The following is a 16,079-nucleotide window of genomic DNA, read 5'->3' as shown; positions in this document are numbered from 1 at the left end:
CTTAACTTTCCCACCGATTGTCCGATTGTTTTGTAAAGTTAACAACTGTTTATGTGTCTTCACACGAGTCATTCGCGAGAGTTTAACGTAGCTATTTATCTGTTATCTATTAAGTAGATGAATTAACGAAGATTCACTTATCTGTTGAAGTATTACTTAATTGCGTGGAAAGAGCTTGGGATTACGCGCTCCGTGCAATTAATGTGATAATCGTAAAGTTGACTGTCTCTTTTGCACTGTTTAGTTTTAATGAGTATAGGATTCTAGAGTTGGCTTGTGGTGGTTGAATAAATACTGCGACCGTCCGCAACTTCGTTTTCGTGGCGAATCATCATCATCAACGTCTCGCCGGCTCACTATTGAGAACGGGTCTCCTTACAGAATGAGAAGGGTTTAGGCCGCAGTCTGCCACGCGGGCCTATGCGAATTGGAGAACTTCACATCTCTGTAAGAACATTATATGTAGACAACTCAGGCGTGCAGGTTTCCTCACGATGTTTTCCTTTATCGTTAAAGCAAGTGAAATTGACCGTAGTTAGGTACCTAATATTATGAAAGACCATAACATGAGAACGGTTTGACTGGTTTGTTTTATTTGTTGTTGGGGTATTTTTTGTTGACAAGATTTGTGTGAAAGAAATTTTTTGGAAAATCCAATGAAATAATCGGAATTTTGGCCGGCATTTTGTATAAAATCTCAAGTCTCAAAACACTTATCATTTTCTTCACTAGTAAATTGCACCCTTGCCAAGGTGGGTAGTCTTTAAGTACTAGTATTCCTTAAGAATTCCTGTTTCCATCTCCCCTGGTGTGCGTTATTGCGCAGCATTTCTTTCTCATGTTATTATATCTCGTTTCGCGTGCACTGCGCGACGCGGCGCGGAATGACAATAAACAACGCTATCGTGCTCAATCATCGCCACGGAACCTGATGGTATCGGCCGCCGCTAATTGTCCAGGCACCGCCACTTGTGGGTAGCGGATGAAATGATAAAGAAGACGTTTTAAAAAACCATAAGTTTGCTAAATAGCACAACCATTATCATCATGATCAACCCAGCGCCAGCTCACTAGTCACTACTGAGCACGAGTCACTTCTATGAATGAGAATAGTTTAGACGATGCCAGTGCGGATTGGCAGACTTCACACACGCCATTTGAAAACATTATGGAGAACTCTTAGGTATGCGGGTTTCCTCACGATGTTTTCCTTCATCGTTAAGGCGAGTGATATTTAATTGCTTAGAACGCACATAACTCCGAAATATTTGAAGTGCCTATTACCTACTTGCAATCAGAGATAGGTACTTCCGCAAAGGTTTTTTTGAGGAACGAAGGATCTCAATGGCAACAGGACGTTTTATGAATTTGATAAATCTTCACTCGGACGACAACATTCGAGTTTATCTTGTAGTACCTTTAGCTAATGGAAGATATGTTGGATGGTGTGTTGAGTGCCAATTAGTTAGTGGACATGATTTAGATTATAGATAGCATCTCGGAAATAAACCCTTACATTTTATTTTGCATCACGATTATGTAATTGCTATGCTATAAATTCATACACAAACTGTGAATAGTAATTTATTTATATTATGTTTATAGCAAACTTTTTAAAAAGAATAAACAGTTTTTAAAAAGGAATTTATATCTTGCTATTCTCTCTACTTAAAGTAGGAATTTAATCAAAATCGAATTAGTGCGTAAGCAATATTCGAGTTCGGTCCAAGTTTTTTATATATTTTTTTAATGTTTTACGTACGTAGGCACTTACTCGGATCGGATGAATGCGTAATCGCTTTTATAAAAATTTGTGCTTATGCTTACGTGCGTAAATTCTTATTTTTTAGAAAGGCGGTTAATGAACAAGACATGTCATATAAATAATTACACTTTAAAGTAAAATTAGTAATTATACCTACTTTATAGTGTAATTAATTATTATTAATTACCGTAATTATCAATTAAGTGTAACTGTAATTTAATTGACGTACGTATAATTTAGCTCCGAGGAAAACATTTTTCGCAAGGATAATGGCTCCGCAGATTTAAAATGTTTATTTTTCACTCTACAATTCATAAAATCATTTTAAAAACACCAGCCGTCTAACTAAAGCGCGAGCGAAGATTTTTTTGTATGTTAATTATTTTGTTTTGCAATTACAAACACCAAAAGAGGATTGAATAATTAAAAACCGGCCAAGCCACAGTCGGACTCGCACGAGAACGGTTCCGTACTATGGTACAAGAAATAACACTTTTTAAATTTTAAGTTTTCATGGCGCCCATTTTGAAATTTTTATTATAGCGGGAATAGAAATACACACTCTGTGAAAATTTCTACTCTTTACCTATTACGATTTTAGTTCACGAGATACAGTCTGACAGACAGACGGGCGGACGAACAGCGGAGGCTGCATTGCCATCCAGTTACAACCTATGTCCAAAGTTGCAAGCTTCTAATTCATCGGGAAGTTAGTTTAGATCGATTTTAAATTTGTTTCGAATAGACAAACAACACACGAACAGACCAACTTTAAAAGTATAGGTATCATATTAATTAAGGCCATTAATACCATAGATTTAAACTAATCAGTTAATCTCACTTTATTTTAAAACTAGCCGATGCCCGCGACTTCGCCCGCGTGGATTTAGGTTTTTTGAAATCCCGTGGGAACTCTTTGAATTTCCGGGATAAAAAGTAGCCTATGTGCTAATCCAGGATATTATCTATCTGCATTCCAAATTTCAGCCAAATCCGTCCAGTAGTTTTTGCGTGAAGGAGTAACAAACATACACACACACACACACACACACACACATACAAACTTTCGCCTTTATAATATTAGTGTGATTGCCTTATTTCTGTTTGGCTTACAAGATCACCTTTTGTCATGAGACAGATTTTTTCATTGAACAGGTTTTATTTTGCACCAAAAGTTTATATTTTCCCATAAAAATATCCACGCGTGAATATTTCGCAGTGTGGGCTGTATCCTCCAGTATACGAACCTTAGCCTCCAAGCTCTCGAGGTTGACGACCCCTCCAGGCTCCAGGGTTTGCTGCAACAATGAAACGGAATGTCTTAAAAGTTATGGTAATTAGTGTCGGACAAAGGGCCTCCCTTTGTGCACTCCGTTTGCCCAGCGCCGGACCCCGACCAGTACAAAGCCCTGCGAAGCACTTTGTAGGGTCCCTCAAAAGGAAAAAAGTATCACTTTGTTATCTGTCCGTTTGTCGTGTCTGTCAAGAAACCTATAGGGTACTTCCCGTTGACCTAGAATCATGAAATTTGGAAGGTAGGTAGGTCTTATGTGAGGGGGAAAATCCGAAAACCGTAAATTTATGGTAAAATCACAAAAAAAATTGAAATGTGTTTATGATCAAATAATAGTATTTTCAATTTTCAAAGTAAGATAACTGTACCAAATGGGGTATCATATGAAAGGGCTTTACCTGTACATTCTAAACAGATTTTTATTTATTTTTATGCACAACAGTTTTTGATTTATCGTGCAAAATTTCGGACAAAATACCCGAGTACGGAACCCTCGGCGCGCGAGTCTGACTCGCACTTGGCCGGTTTTTTACTTGCAAAGAATGAATGCTTGTTATGAAATATTTTCAAGCTGTACTCTACGCTAATTAATTCTTGGGATTGTATTTTAAAGTTACCATTGAAAGAGTTAAAATAAGTTTGTCTCTTTAATTGTTATTTTGTCTTTCCCTTTAATATTTCCTGAGCATCCTACCGAACCAATTTTACTGTGCAGAGGAGAGGCGGAAGAATTGCCCGTGTTAATCATGATAAATTCAATAAAATATTATGTTTCAAGATTTTCTATTTTAAAGGTTAATCGGGGAATAATACAGAGACATGATAATATTTTAAATTAAAAATTCACAGTCTAACTATTTTTCATTCCACAACATATCCATTGACTCTCACAAAAATAACCTGTTCCACAAATCAACAATCAGAACCAACATCCAAATATGTTTAGGTATTTAAAAGTTACGGTAGAATAAGGAAACTCACATAGGCACATGAACCCTGCAAAAATTACACTCCTTTTTTGGGCAGTCGAAAGATAAAATAATCTAAGGATTTAAGAGCATTTTTTCCTCGGTAGAAATAAAAGGTATGATTAATGATAGTAGGAGCAGTAGGAGTTGATAAACGCATTTTCGGTGAGTCATTTTTGAACGTTGCGACTGGTCGGTTAACGGAGCGAATCGACTTCATACCTAGTTCATATTAGAGGTTATCAGCCCGTGGCCCGCAGCTCGTGCCCGCCCGGAGTACTGACAAGTTTACAAGATACAAGTCAGCCTCAGGGCGAGGGCCTCGTTACGGACAGAGTATTATTTGCACAACGTACAAGTGCCTCATTTAGAAAACTTTCGGGGATTCCGTCTTTTTTAGACACATTTAGTGTGTTTATAACTTCGTAGAATCTGACGTAAAGCCGATTTATGAAAATATGCAAATGCTTGGATGAATTAATATCTATATGTGCAAATCGAACAACTGCAACTGAAAAATTGCAACTGCCCCCCTCAAAATTTTTAGTTTGTTTATTATACAAAGAAATCTTCATCACAGTATCAATTTTCAAAAATTTGTTATATAGTGGATTTCGTTTACAGGCATTTCAATTAAAAACTATAAATCACTTATTGGTTTGGTCACTTTAGCATTTTCAAGGTGTCCTAAAAAGCAAATATGAGGTATATTTCCCGAGCTGAAGGTTTTGTGTAATACTAGTGCAGTTATTAGTGAGCTGCAACTATTTTTTGCAAGAATTTGCAAGATTTTCTGCAAACTTTTTTTTCGTTTAGGGAGTAGAAATGCTTATGGATATGCCCGAGGGACAGACATGCTTGACTCCATTGCATTGATAAATGGCTCACGTACTAAAAACCGCTCCTCTACTCTATCTTTCAGGTAACACCTTTGCATTTTTCATCTGAAAGATGGTGCTGCTGTCTTTTGTGTCATGGCTAGCAGATATGATGATTTTATGTATCAATGTAATCATTACATTCATACGTAGGTATCATATCTTTGTTCATTCGAAGTAATTTTCTAGTAAAAACGAAGGCGTATATCTTGCAGAGCATATTTCATGATCTTGAAGACCAAGTAGATACGCCTAGACAATTTCACGTTACAATTGCAATGACGAACGCGGCGGGCGTAATTAGATAATTACCAGGTTCTTGCTCAGCGAGTAGCGAGGAGAGTCGCCGGCGGAGACACGTGCGTGTCAGTTGTTACGGTTTCAATGCGCTGGCTTCTATTACTTGTTTGTGTAGCTGTAATTATGCTATTTACTCATTGTAAGCCAAGATAAACTGCCTAGTTGTATAAAAATTAAGTGAGTAGGTAGGTATACCTTTGGTTCTATCTCCATCTTCTATCATATCTTTGGATTGCATCTTTCTTTATTTTCTTTGAAACCATCGTTCTTTGCTTCCTTGGTTATAATTCTGACTCTATGCGATTTTCGTCATCATAATATCGACGTTATAGGTACTATCCAGCAGGTACTGCTTGTTTTCCCGGGATCACAAGTAGCTTATGCCCTCAACAGCTAAGCCTCCATGCAAAATGATGTCGATTCGTAGCTCTGTTTCGGTGGGTTTGAAGTACAAATCAATAAACAACACACACTTTTGTAATTATACTTAATATTATGTACAAAAACCCCGTACGTCTCTAGTTAACAGAACACATAATTATCTACTCTTAAAAAGTAAAACAAAAAATTGCCCATTTTTAAGAGTAAAAATTTAAAGTAGCTTCTTAGATTTTAATTAGAGGGCTTGTTCTAATGATTTCTTTGCTCTGCTATTAAGACGCCAGCTTCCTAACGAGCGTGAAGCGCACTATCCACCGCGAGAGACGCTAAGCTTGTACTAGCTACGCTATATTCTTAGTTTATGTTTCATGACCAATGACCATACATACAGACAGATCTCGAGGAGTTTGAGGATTGAAGCTCTCTATGTATTATAGGTATAGCATGTAATTGGCACGCCAGCAAAAACAAAGACAGCTGATAGTACCTACTGATGGTTACTAATAAGATACCACAAAAAAACGCGTACATTAAACAATTAAATAAGCAATAACACTCCTTAGGTTTTCGCCGCAGTCGTATAAAAAGTATGCAATCCAATCCAATCCAATCAATCAGCCTGTAAGCGTCCACTGCTGGACATAGGCCTTTCCAAGGGCCAAAAAGTATGCAAAAGATCTAAATTAAGAGTATTAGCTTAGCTTCGCTAGTGGTATTCGGCTTTCAGATTGAGTCGGAAAAAATTTTAATGCTCAATTATTGGAGCGCACTAGAAAATCGGTTTTTACGTGGAGTGTTCCGAGAAGAGGGGAAAGAGTGGGGAACGCTCGTTTGAGATCGGCTAATTGCATTTTTCACATTCTTGTCGAGCGAGATGTGGCTACGCCGTAAACTGAGGCTACAAAAATGCTCGAACTCTGACAACAACTGATAAAGTTTAGATTGACTTCAAGAAGTTCCGTCTAGGTATAAAGTTTAATCATTATCTAGGTATGCATTTACAGATCCTAAATTTTTAAAGATTTTTTCTCATGTCGAGTAGGAGATAAGAACTTCAAGCGTAGGTACCTACTTATTAATTGATATTTCTACACTTTTTCATCACAATATCTGGTACAAAAATATAGGTATATCGAGGGACTCTCTATCTTGCACTCTAAGTATAGAGATTTTTCTATAGTTATACTCTATAGTCTATAACTCTAAACCCTATAGAATACTTATAGAGGATGGGGTTGTTTTAATTATTGGGTCGTTTACCGTGAGTCTTGTGATAAATTCAGCTATTGAATTCTAAATGAAAATTTTTTCACTACAATTTTATGGCTGTCATTTATCATTTTAAATACCTTCCAGTCACAGATCACTAATAAACTAAGTCTTTTAGCTTTGGATTAGAGACCGTTGCTTTCAAGCATTAGTAACAACTAATCAACGGTTGATCAACAGTGATAGATTGAGTCATATCAAAACCTAATTCAGTAATAAAACTAGTAACCTAAGAAGTCTATATTTTCATTAAAGGGCTAATGCGTCCTTATTTTAGCCGTAAGAGGAAGTGTTTAGTTTGCGCACAGTGATACTAACCTTCGATGTTTAAAAATGTGGATAGATGTCACTGATTTATTGATACCGATTACCGACTTTAATCATAAGGGCGGATGATCATCAAATCAATTATTGATTGTGAACATTGTAGAGGCGGGAATAATCTCGTTAATCGATAAATAAACCATATTTACTTAGTAAGTATCTGCGTTTATATTATCCACATAATAAAATTGTTACTTATCTTGGAAAAGTTTTTAGCTCTTACGTGCACTCACCATAAAATTACTTTTGTATTTTGTGCATTCACGTTCGTCAATTTATAAGAAGTAAGTACCTACTTAAAATGCGCACGGGTAAAAAACGGATTTGATAATACTTATCTTGATATCTTTAAAGAATACCTACATACTTGTGCCATACATGAAATTTCGTAAATTATCAATTGGTGCTAGAGCCTAGAACCCGCCGCCCACGACCCAATTCGATTCGCATTGAACTCTTGTGTAATGATCAAGTGTGCGGTAAGGTAGGTTTTAAGTGAATTGAACTATTACACAAGTAAATACTAAATTATTACCATAGTGAATTTCCCACGCCTGCTTTCGACTCTAGAATATTATAATACGCACTAACTATTTAAAAAATAAGTTTTTTTTGGTTAAACGATTTTATTGTATATGTAGAAACTAAACATGAACTAAATGCTAAAAAAAAAATTAGTTAGGTACCTACCAGTCATCACACCACTTGACCTCATAATTTAACTACAACAAAGTGCCTACCTACCTAAAGATAAAATAGGTAGATAGTAAGTAGATTTTATCACTTTCAGTCCAAATGCGATTAGCAGACTTCATACAACTTTGAGAATACTATGTAGTACTCTCAGGCAAATTTTCTCTCGATGTTTTCCTTCACCGTTAAAGCAAGTAATATCTAAGTAAGTTATTATGGTAATTGCTTAGAATGCACATAACTCCGAAAAGTTACAGTGTCCGAACGCCCGATAGGAAATCGAACTAATAACCATGAGGTTATCTCTGCTCTTGAAATAGCTATAGTATGAGAAGTCAATGTACTTACGAGGGATGCCGACCGTTGCTGCTTGTTGAGGTCATGCTGACCGCGGCCGCGCTCCTCGCCCGCGTCCGAGAACTGCCCCGACTTGCGTGAGCTGCCAACACAAAACATTATATTACTGTAACACCAATGAATTTCGCAAAATTTTGAGTCTCAAATGAGTCTTTCGATCACATTGCTGCATTTTAGTTACTAAGGGGAAACTATCAAGGAAAAACTAAGCGAGTTTCCGATGCACTGGTTTATTGATAAACAACTTCTCTTAAGCGGCCTGAATCACAAATTCAAAGTCGCTTAGTGAGCCATGGACAGGATGGCGCGTGAAGGATAAGATAGCACCAAGAACCGAACATAACTAAACCATCAATAAACCATTTCTGAAGTCACTCTTTAGGTTATTCTGTACATTCTCCTTCCAAGAAGCTGTGTTCTTGACCAGATTTCAATTCCGTTCTAATGATGAAAAAGCAGTGATCCGGTACCTACTGCTAATAGCCTTGTGAAGTAACCTGATATACCTATTATCTTACTGCTTACTAGACAGTATCTCAACCTTGAAATACTGCCTTAGTTACATTTTCACAACAATATCAATGGAAGATTGAATAGCGTTAGTTGGTAATTGTAAAATTACAAGAGTCGGTCTTTATTAATGAACTCCTTCGAATAGATGGGTTAGATTGAATGCTCGGAAATCTACAGTTCCACTTTGAAAGTTTTTTCGCCTTTATTTGTGGGCGTTTATCACTTTGAAAGATAAACTGTGCTAAGGTAATATAGGTGTCATAATACCTGAGGGTCATACTAATGACCCTCAGGTCAGGATCAGTTCGTTAGTAGAGTAGAAGTAGTAGAGTCCGATAGCCTCGAGTACGATTTCGAGCATTTCAAATAAATGTATTGAATGAAAGAAAAGTTTACTTATTTTGCGAGAAATGACAATAATTTAGGTTTCCTTTAGAGTTCCTAAAAAAATTACAAGAACATTAGTTTTTTTAGGCACGAACTTCCGCAGAGAAATAATTTCTATCAAATCAGGTAGGTATGCTAGTTTGAACTGATTGTTAGTTATGAATTACTTTTCACCTAAACATTGTGTTCAACAGCAGACACGCTGGGTGGTAAAAACGCAAGGAATGTTCTATTGCCTACCAATCTACTCGTATTCTTCGGCTCGTGGGATTTCACGATAAGCGCGTTGCGTGGGCACCTAATGCACTCTTGGGAAGATTTAGATATTACGTTGCAGTAAAAACATAGGAACAAGTTCGAAAACTTGTATTGTATCTACCTAACTTGTGAGTGACGCAGTAGTGAGTAGTGATTGCTGCGATGTTTGAAGCCCTAGGTTCATTTCCCGGTATATTATCTAGAAAATAAATAAGTACCAAATTGGCTGATTTCTGGTCTGGTGGGAGACGTGAGACGTTAGTTACTACCTTATGGGCAAAGACGTACCGCCAATCCATATAGTATTAGGTTCTCGAGATGTAGGTATGTAAAACCTGAGAGGTTAAATAAAACTGCTATACTTCCTCTTTCTACGGTATGTTAGCCCGCTTCCATCATAGACTGCATGAAGCTCTCGAACTTAACGCGAATGAAATCATTCTGAGAAGTCTCTCTCCTTTCAGAGAGCAGGCATCTTCGGCATCAGCATCACACTAATATTATAAAGGCGAAAGTTTGTATGTGTGTGTGTGTGTGTGTGTGTGTGTGTGTGTGTGTGTGTGTGTGTGTGTGTGTGTGTGTGTGTGTGTGTGTGTGTGTGTGTGTGTGTGTGTGTATGTTTGTTACTTCTTCACGCAAAAACTACTGGACGGATTTGGCTGAAATTTGAAATGGAGATAGATAATATCCTGGATTAGCACATAGGCTACTTTTTATCCCGGGAAATCAAAGAGTTCCCACGGGATTTCAAAAAACCTAAATCCACGCGGGCGAAGTCGCGGGCATCGGCTAGTATTGAATAAGCTGATTATGATGATGCTGGCATGTTACCTGGCAAGTTTGCGGTGCGCGCGGCGTCCACCGCTGATCATGGAGAGCGTGCTCATCACCGCGGACATGTTGACCTGCCGGAGCGCACATCACATCTGTAACAACAAATACGTGTTGTAACTGTAATATAGTGTACATATGGAGCAACCCTAAGTATTCGGGACTTACGTTGTGTTAGCAACCCTGAAATGCATGTCATCGGAGTGTCAAAAACGACTGACAGATAGAGCGTAACGTCAGACGGGAACGGAAATAAAACGAGAGCGAGTCGAATTTAACAAGGGTTTTGTGGAAAAGACGAATAATTATAACAATGAGCAGTAGTAACTAAGTACCTAATTGTGTTAGTAGAGGCCTAATGTAAAGAGATTAGACTTAGTAAAGTTTACTATGGAGTATCTGCATTTCACTGATCTTACCTAAGTCCTAACCGATTATTATTATCGAAAAACGGCAAGCCGACGAGAGATGGACGATGGAGGGTCCTTTTTAACAGTTGGAAAGTAAGACTGTCGAGGGCAAGGATAGAAAGGAAGGATTAAAATTAAGAATGAAATGAAGAGGAAAGAAGGATGGAAGAAGAGAGATGGAATAAATACCTACCTACGCAGTCGCCCTCATGAGGTTTTATTTTGGGGGCAAACAGCCTCGCCTCAAACTGTATCTTTTAAAAGTGGTATTTTATTCCTATTACCATAAAAATATTTGAAATAGTTGAATTCCTACCTGACTAATTTTAGCCATTTCAAAACGTAAAAAATATATAAGTTGAACCTACTTTGCAGAGTAATTTAAGATTCCAAACGAAAATGCATCGTGTTGTAATCAATCACTCGCAACATCTAACAACACCTGAAGGCTGGGATCCGTCATCCGAGCACAGTTAGTGCGACATTATAACACTCGTATCTCCCTGGCACCTTTTGCATCGTTTTTTGCGATAAAAACCTCGACAACACGTTGTCGTATTGAATTGTACTTGGGATGCTGCAACTCTTTGTTATTTCTACCTCTTCTTCTAGCGTCAGTTTCTCAGTTTTCAGGATCGTGGCTCTCTCGAGATATCACTTCCTTTACACTATTACGCCATTTCCCTGTTGGAGGAAGTAGAAGGCATATTGAAGAAGGATGTGTCGACCAGTTCTCTTATCTGGTTGGACCAACGTTTCGGGCTTCGTCGGGGTGTCTTTTCCCCAACCTTGCCCGTGGCCAAGAGTTTCGCTATGCTCTCCCGTTTTTCTAGCATTCCTAGCAATGTAACCGAAGTAGTCGAGCATCCACCGCAGACGGATGTTAAAAAGCCGCATCTTTATTTTCAATCTGTTTAAAACTTTCGTTTCAATCTTTAATCAACTCACAAAAAATAGATTGTCGCCAATTTGACACTGGTATTTCCTTCTTGCATCAGCGAACTCTTGAAACATATCTGATTACGAGTTTGCATACCGTACTGACCTTGTCAACTTATATTGCAGATCTCGTTACTTTGTTACTATGGTTCCGCAACTTATTATACAAGTGTAAATTAAAAATTTATAACACCCCAGACAAGTGAAGGTTACAGTAACTAGAAAGAGCTGATAACTTTCAAACGGCTGAACCGATATTCTTGGATTATAGCTAAGAACACTCTCGATCAAGCCACCTTTCAAACAAAAAAAAATAATTAAAATTGGTTCATTAATTTAGGAGCTACGATGCCACAGACAGATACACAGATACACACGTCAAACTTATAACACCCCTCTTTTTGGGTCGGGGGTTAAAAAGATTTTGTTCGTTCGTTGTAGGTATGTCGTATGTCTAACAATTCAACAAGTTTCATTTTCTGCATTAAATCATCAAAGAAAAATTAGCAAACTCGCAAAATCTGGTTTCTATTTTCCATAGATTTCGCTTGCGTTACTTTTGCGTCAAGCTAAGTCTTTACTTACCTTTACTATATGGCTACCCTTTGGTAGCCATAGTACTCGTACGTACCCGAAATTCAAGTTCTACTCAACGATACTCAACCAATTTTGACTAGCGAAGTCTTTGATTTTATTAAGGTTAGCTGGTCGCTGAGCGAAGTATATTAAAAGTTTAGTAGTTATTGGGTGATGTGTGTATAGACAAACTAAATATTACAATTGTACTATAGGTACTAAAAGAGTAGGTACCTATTTAAGTTAGTGTAGGCAAAGGTCAAAAGCTCGTTTTAAACTCCGTGAAAAATTCAAAACATGTTTACCTTTTTAAAAAATATCTAATTCGTCAAGCAGTCTGTCGAATTTGTCTCACAAGTTACAAAAAAACAATACCTACTGTGGTAATATTAAAATTTTTGGTGTGACTCCTTGGGAACCCACCTCTGCGAAACACCTCTAGTGCTACGAGCACAATGCTTAATGTAAAGTCAATAGTTAATGTGTGAACAAAAAATTGCGAATGTCGTGTTTAGCACCGTTTTTAAATCCGCAACGACATTTTTTTATAACCACGATGTCATGTTAGTGGTCAAAAGTTAAAACATGTAGGTACAATATAGACCCTCATCAAAAGATCGTGCGCTCAAATGGTATGCACTGCGTTTTAAAAACTTGCGGGTGCCTGCAGTGAAGGAACACATCCTCATTAGGAAACCTTCTTTTTTGTTAACGGTCCCCCCATCTTAAGGTATGGTAAGTATCTATTTTTTTTTGGGCCAGGGCTATCCCGCCCGGGTGCAATCAAATATCCTTATGCGGTATGCCCTATAGTACCTAATAGTATGTGCGCAATCAAAATCGACTACTTAAAGTTATATTTTTATCAGTGATCGGAAATTCGGGTGCAAATAATATGTAGGTACATGATGTAAATATATAGCTCGTTTATATGGGACGCTCCGTAGATCCGCGGGTTAGATGTAAAAAGTATTTTAGGAAGAAAATACTTACAATGATAAACGAAACAAAACTCTGTCGTTAATTCAAAAATATTTAATTTAGGTAAAGAGAGAGCTCTGCCAGTGACGCATGTTCGTTGGAGGCGTTCGGCCGTTCGGCGCCCCCTAAGACCCTGCGTCCATGTGCACTGCACACCCGCACGGTAGGTATAAGCCAGCACTGCTCTAAATTATATATTTTGTTTACCAAGCTAGCCTATGCCTATTCTAAGGCCTATTATTATGACGGAGCGCGTGCGGTACAGGCACTTTTAACGGCACACGCGGCTGTAGCGGCTCTATCTCAGCCGTTACATCAAGCCCGCTGGCCGCTAGGGATTGTGATCCCGGTAAATTACTACTTCCTTGTTTATGGTTCATTTGAAGCCTTCGTCACGGATAGTCTAGCCGTAGGATCCTTATATCTCTCCGCTCATTTATTTTTAAGTTTCAAGATTCATCTTCTTGATATTGTAGATATAGACGTATGTACTAAGTATTACATATTCTGTGGTATATATAGGTAAACTATATTGCTTAAAATGCCTCAGTAGGTACTGAAACCTTACAAGTTCAACCATAGTGGAAATAAAAGAGAAAATTGGAGACCATTCCAAGGGTTGAAAATGGTTGAAAGATTAAAGTAAAAATATTGCAGCAGACAAATACCGTAGCGAAAAATTCGTAAGTCTATGCAAATACTAGAACAATAGGCTGGGGTTTGGAAGACTCTTGCGATATCAGTGTTTCCTACCAATTGTTATAAGGGTATCTTTACACTTATAGATAGTTAATCTTGAAGGTAAAAGCGTCCCAACTTAGGCCACATCTCACTTCCCTTTAGGTGTGATTGTGGTCCAGCGTGTGCCTGTAGAGAAAAAAAAAACAATCCCACGGAAGATCACATAAAAAAACTAATTAAAAAAATACCCTTTGGATTAATGAATATCCAAAGAGCACGTGATACTGTTGGAATATAAATCGCGTTATCAGCGCTGGGTCCATTAAAACTGTCACATTAAGGAATGTATAATCTTCAGGGAGATAAGGGTCGATGCTCACCGCCTGTCTCACAACTGGATGGCGGAACGTACCGCCTCGTTGCCGTTGGCTTTTAAAAGCTTCCTGTTTATATTGATACGATAGTGTAACGTCAAACATCTGCTTTCCTAGCCGGGCTTAAATTTCTTCAGCATGTTAGGCACTTTCCCTTTCAGAAAGTACCTAACTTAGGTTTTTAATTTTATGATTTACTTCAGAACTTTGCTCGGTGAAAACAAATCCTTTTAATTCTCTAATTTATTAGTAATAGACTTAGTTAGTAGTTCAACGGTATGGCCTGGACGTTGATGAAGTGAGTCACAACTCATCTTTTTAGGGTTCTGTAGCAAAATGGTAAAAATGGAAGTGCGACTTTCTCCGACCGTCCATCCGTCCGTCTGTCTGTCTGTCACAGTTATATTATTAAAATTAATTAAAAGAGCTTGATGCCTATCAATAATTATATCCAAGAATGATCAATGAGTTTGCGAATCATCCCGGAGAAGTGTAGATTGTATAAAGTAAACTGGTCACTCGTTTCGTCTTGTCCTCTCCGTGTTTCCGTAGCCAAGTTCCAATGTCACTATAAACGACACATATCTCTGACGAAGAGCGATCATCCAGCGATCGCCTCACGATTAGCGATGGAAGTCGCCGCCTGCGGGGGCAGATAAATCATAGCTATCACAAAACATGCATTATTGATAACGAACGAGGTGTTTCACCCATTGGCATTGATATAACAGCCAAAGATACAAAGTTTCCTACACAACTTCAACAACAGAGGTCCATTCTCTTACTCACAGTTAACTACATTTCAAAAGATTATGAACGTTATCGCAAATACCTACCTTACTAGAAACAGCACTAATGTTGAAATTTTGCAATGTGTCAGTGTTTTCACATTTACTACAAACCAAAATCGTTACTTTCTACAAATTACTGCATGTGTCTGGTTAGTTAAAAGCTGGGTTCCTACTTAATAAACCCAAATTCTAATCTTTGTAAAGGGGTATTAAGGCCTCTAGACACCATCCTTTTAAAAGTGTCTGGTGAAGTTCTGATTGGCTGAAACGACGCATCTCTAGATTCTCTAACGAATGACTTCGAAATGTTAAAACCGCCAAAAAATGACTTACCTATACGTGGTCCTACTTAATATTATGTGGTGATTTGGAAGTGTAATGTTTTTCACCGTATAAACATCGCAAAGCATTGCATTTCAAGGTTGTACTCTATATCTTTGGGTTGTAAATCAATGGCAACTCACAAACATGGCTGTGACATGACGTTTGATTTACGGGCTCGCCGTGTTACAACCTACATGGCTGCAGGGCTCACAGAGACAGCGCTCAGGGCTGGCTGTTGGCTCCTTGTTATACATTGATTAGTGCATAATTGCATACGTTTCTGCCTATTATTATTTGTGACGTGTTATGCAGGTAGAGAAAAAATAGGTATCCCAAGAAAACCTCTTCCATTACCTATCCATAAATGGAGACGGGTCTTATGCAGAAAAAGATTTACTTACTGTTTGATTGAAACTGGTTTGGTCGTTGGTTGTGTTTGTGGTTAGTAAAATGATGAATGGATATTAGAAGTTAGAACAGCTTTAATGTGCCATATAGTACTAAATACTGTAGGTTTACTCGCAGGATTAGAAAAGTCGGCGGTTCAAACCCTAACCATTGCACTATTGTCGAACCTATAAATAGCACAAGCTTTACGCTTAGTTGGAACTTGGAGGGGTACGAGTCATGATTCTTATAAGAAAAAATATGATGAACGTCGAAACTGCAATATGAGAAGATGTCGAGTTAGGGCGTTGAACTTTTTATTAAGTAACTTTTACTGTCCCGCCAAGCACGTAAATGGCTACCTAACTTTATAGAATAACCTGTAGGTACCTACAAAC

The 16,079-nt window shown here is 37.9% G+C and overlaps 1 protein-coding gene across 1 annotated transcript in view; it reads right to left on the bottom strand.

Moving 5' to 3' along the window:
* The window catches only part of LOC123881051, a 77,255-nt gene that overhangs the window by 39,139 nt on the left and 22,037 nt on the right, over positions 1–16,079 (bottom strand). Inside the window, exons 2-4 of the mRNA XM_045929599.1 lie at positions 10,219–10,313; positions 8,221–8,311; positions 3,013–3,063 (exon numbers count right to left, since the gene is read on the bottom strand). Coding sequence (XP_045785555.1) covers positions 3,013–3,063; positions 8,221–8,311; positions 10,219–10,286 — 210 coding nt within the window. The 5' untranslated portion in view covers positions 10,287–10,313. The remainder of the gene's footprint in view (positions 1–3,012; positions 3,064–8,220; positions 8,312–10,218; positions 10,314–16,079) is intronic.

This window comes from Maniola jurtina, chromosome 3 (genome assembly GCF_905333055.1).
Source record: "Maniola jurtina chromosome 3, ilManJurt1.1, whole genome shotgun sequence".
NCBI lineage: Eukaryota > Metazoa > Arthropoda > Insecta > Lepidoptera > Nymphalidae > Maniola > Maniola jurtina.
This window is presented reverse-complemented; position numbering and strand designations above follow the sequence as displayed.